This window comes from Rissa tridactyla, chromosome 3 (genome assembly GCF_028500815.1).
Source record: "Rissa tridactyla isolate bRisTri1 chromosome 3, bRisTri1.patW.cur.20221130, whole genome shotgun sequence".
Lineage (NCBI taxonomy): Eukaryota > Metazoa > Chordata > Aves > Charadriiformes > Laridae > Rissa > Rissa tridactyla.
Window position 1 is genome coordinate 87,537,995 of NC_071468.1, and position 3,509 is coordinate 87,541,503.

General features: G+C 42.3%; 1 protein-coding gene across 1 annotated transcript; it reads right to left on the minus strand.

Moving 5' to 3' along the window:
* Positions 1–2,076: 2,076 nt before the first annotated feature.
* Positions 2,077–3,240, minus strand: HTR1E (5-hydroxytryptamine receptor 1E). Its single transcript, XM_054196276.1, has one exon. The coding sequence runs from the start codon at positions 3,169–3,171 to the stop codon at positions 2,077–2,079; it is 1,095 nt and encodes a 364-aa protein (XP_054052251.1). The 5' UTR covers positions 3,172–3,240.
* Between the last annotated feature and the right edge of the window lie 269 nt (positions 3,241–3,509).

Sequence of the window (3,509 nt, forward strand, 5' to 3'; positions counted from 1 at the left end):
GGAGCTGCTTTGGAAGTTTTATAAATAGGCAGGGTCAGGCCACTCTTCTCCAGCTTCATTCAACAGTTTCCGCTTCCAACAAGCTGCAAAAAGGAAAAAGCATAATGGATCTCTGGGCTTTCTCACTAGAAGACATTTTCAGTGGCTGAGATTACTTTTTCCCTCTTTTTAGGTACTAGTGGTAGCTAGCAGGGAGGCCAAAGGCAGTTGGAGGAGGCAATTGTGACAATAGCTTCAGAAGGGCAGCTGGAGATAAACCTCCTAAACTCAGGCACGGAAAACTTGGGAGGCCTTAAAGCAGGATCCCACTGCATGTGGGCAAGCGGAAGGTCACACTTCTGTCACCTTCAGACTTGATTTACACTCAGCTTGTGGCACTGTGTATTTCCACCTGAACGCTTTCTCTCAGAAATAAGGATGTCATTTCTCAGCTCCATCTGGAGTTTATTACTCATATGTTACTTACACTTCCTTGACTCTTGATAAGAAAAATTATTGTCGTCTTGTAAATTTTCAAAACATTTTTCAGAGATTGCTTCCAGTGCTGTTGCAACACTTTTGCTACCTCTAATATTTGTTTTGATGGATTTGGAGCTGCCATGCTATAGTTCACTGTTATTGCACGTCACGTTGATGTATGTGGTATTTTCTATATGGTATATCGTTATAATTCAAAAAGAATTTGTCCAGAAAGATGGACAGGGAAGAAAATGATGGTGCAAGGTAAGTCATCAATATTTAAACAGTGCTTAGGAGTTGCTAATGGACAATACCAGATTCTCGGCTTTGATTTTGCCCCTTCCCAGCCTGATTTCCACAATATCTGAACCAGGACATTTTAACTTTCACAAGCACAGAAGACAGGATACGAAGGACACTCTATCTGTCTCTCAAGAAAGAGAAGTAACACTGTGAAGGACTCTCAGAACAAGAAATCCTGCCAGAGGACTCGATCATAGGGTGAGCTGACAGGAATGCTACTGCGAATTGTAAGATGACGATAAGGCAGACGTGCAGACTGCTATTTGGAAAACATATTTTCCCTATTTATTTTTTTTTGCTGCTGTTTAAAAAGAAAATAATTTGGTTTTAAACAACGTTTCTGAATTTCTGAATATTTCTGGCTGGCTGAGCAGATATCCAGTTGTTTAAGTCGGCGGAGTAAGATCAGTCAATCAATGGGGTTGCACACTGTTAGGTCCGTGTGAAGTGTGGCAAAAATGAATAATGCCACCCCAGAATCGACCAAGGCACAAGGCCTGAGCCCTGAAGAAATATGGTTAGTGGTGTTAAAAACGTGACCAGTCAGATGTGCAGCTGGTCTCGCAAGTGTGGCACTTGCTAGCGGTGGCCTCTCAGTTGCCGAACAAACTGCACAGGTGTCTATCCTATACCTAGAACCTGAATCAGGAATCTTACACAAAAAAAGCGCCACTTAAATCATTACTTTGGAGTGCAAAATAGGATCCTTTTTTCGATGGAATGAACTGAACCTGGCTTTCTGTTTTGGGAGTTTGTTCCTGAAGAATGGTTTATTCTGCCTTAGCCCAAGCTGGAAATGGTGGTTGTTTTCCTTCTGAATGACTGTTACCGTTTTCTCAGAATGCCACAGTAAAGATTTGCTGTTTAGCTGTCATGACCATGAAGTGTTTATTAATTTTTGAATACGTACTTATGGGGTTCAGTTTATAGGCCTTTATAATACTACAGTGCATGATAATTTAGACATTTGATTCTTAAATGAAAAAAGTATAAAAGTGAGCATCGTTGTTTGCTTCTTGAATCATTGATTACACAAAATGTCTTAAACATGAGTATCTAATAGTTTCTTTTCTTTGTTGTTGTTTCATTGCTAAAAAATCTGTTCCTTTGTAGAATAAATTTATTTCAAACTCTTTACCATGAATAACACCAGAGGTAAAAAATGTCAGAACCAATTACAGGCTAAAGATAAGTCAAGCAAATAGGCAAACACAAAAATCCCCTTTATCAAGGGAAACGGTGACAGAGTCAAATTATTTCGCTCATTCTTAAGGCCAGAAGTCATGTCGTCATCATCGTCATCTCCCAGTACTTTTAAGTGTGTTCTCGACACCTGATGAGCTTTCTAAAGGCCAGCTTGAAATCTTCATTAAAACTAGTGTACAGCAAAGGGTTGACAAGGGAGTTGACATATCCCAGCCAGGTCAAGAAGTCCGCTACTTCTGGAGAGACAGTGCAAACATGGAGGCCCACAAGCAGTTCCTTGATGAAAAAGGGCAACCAGGACAAAATGAAAGCACCTAAAATCAGGCCCAGAATGCGAGCAGCCTTTCGTTCCCGTGTCGTGGAGATCTGCTGCCGGTCACCAGCCAGGTCCAGGTCATTCTCGAAAGGAGGGATCCTCACAGACGCGTTGATTTTATCGAACTCCGTGGTTGGGTCGGATGTGGAGAAGTCCGAGACGCAGAACGTCTGTGTGAGCTTGCAGCTGGCAAAGGAATTTTGGCTGTCGGTGCTCCTGTTGCTGAGGTGGCGGCTCGAACCCCGCTTTTGGTAAAGGCTCTTTGCGGCATGGTAAATTCTGTAGTACAGGATCAGGATCAAAGTCAAGGGGATGTAAAACGCCCCAAATGTGGAATAAATAGTGTAGATGACATGATCGTGCTGAATGCGACACTCACTGGGAATATTGACACTGTGGTGATTTCTCCAAAACAAAGGGGGCATTGATATGAAAATGGAGATAGTCCACACGGTGACTATCATCAGCCCAGCCCTTTTAGCCGTTCTTTTCCGGGCGTATTCAATAGCGTCTGTGATTGCCCAGTACCTGTCCAGAGCAATGACACACAGATGAAGGATTGAACACGTGCAACAGGTCATGTCAACGCTAAGCCAGATCTCACAGATGAAGTATCCCAAAGTCCATTTACCTATCATTATGTAAGTGATGCTCAAGGGCATGACAAGAACAGCAACAAGGAGATCTGTCACAGCGAGTGAACATATTAAATAATTTGCCGGCTGGTGGAGCTTCTTGGTTGTGGAGATTGCCGCAATTACAGCAGAATTCAGCAGCATAGTCAAGGTGGTGATTGTGGCCAAGGTCAGGGTAATGAGCATCTTTTCAGTTACTGTTTTTGGCTTCGCAGCCGCGTTGGCTTCAGTGGTGCAATTTGTGAAATTCATTTTCCCCTCCAGGATGCACAGTGAAAGAAGAAGTTGCTGCTTCAGGTAGTGAATAGGTCCAGGTTCAGAAGTCACCCATTTGAAAGAGGGACAGAGATGCTCCAGGTGCAATTTTTTTTTATAATCCCATATTCAATAGAGCAGCAAAAAGCTTCCAGGTTTCCTCCTGTTCATTATTTTCCTAGAAGATAAAACCACATCTGTTAGTGAACATAGAAAAATCCAACCTTTTGGCAAAAAGTGCTACGCTTCTAATATTAACAACTCAAATAAAAATGTTGGTGTTTTTCCTTCTCCTCTTCTTCCTTTCCTTCCCTTCCCCTTTTTCTCTGCATTCA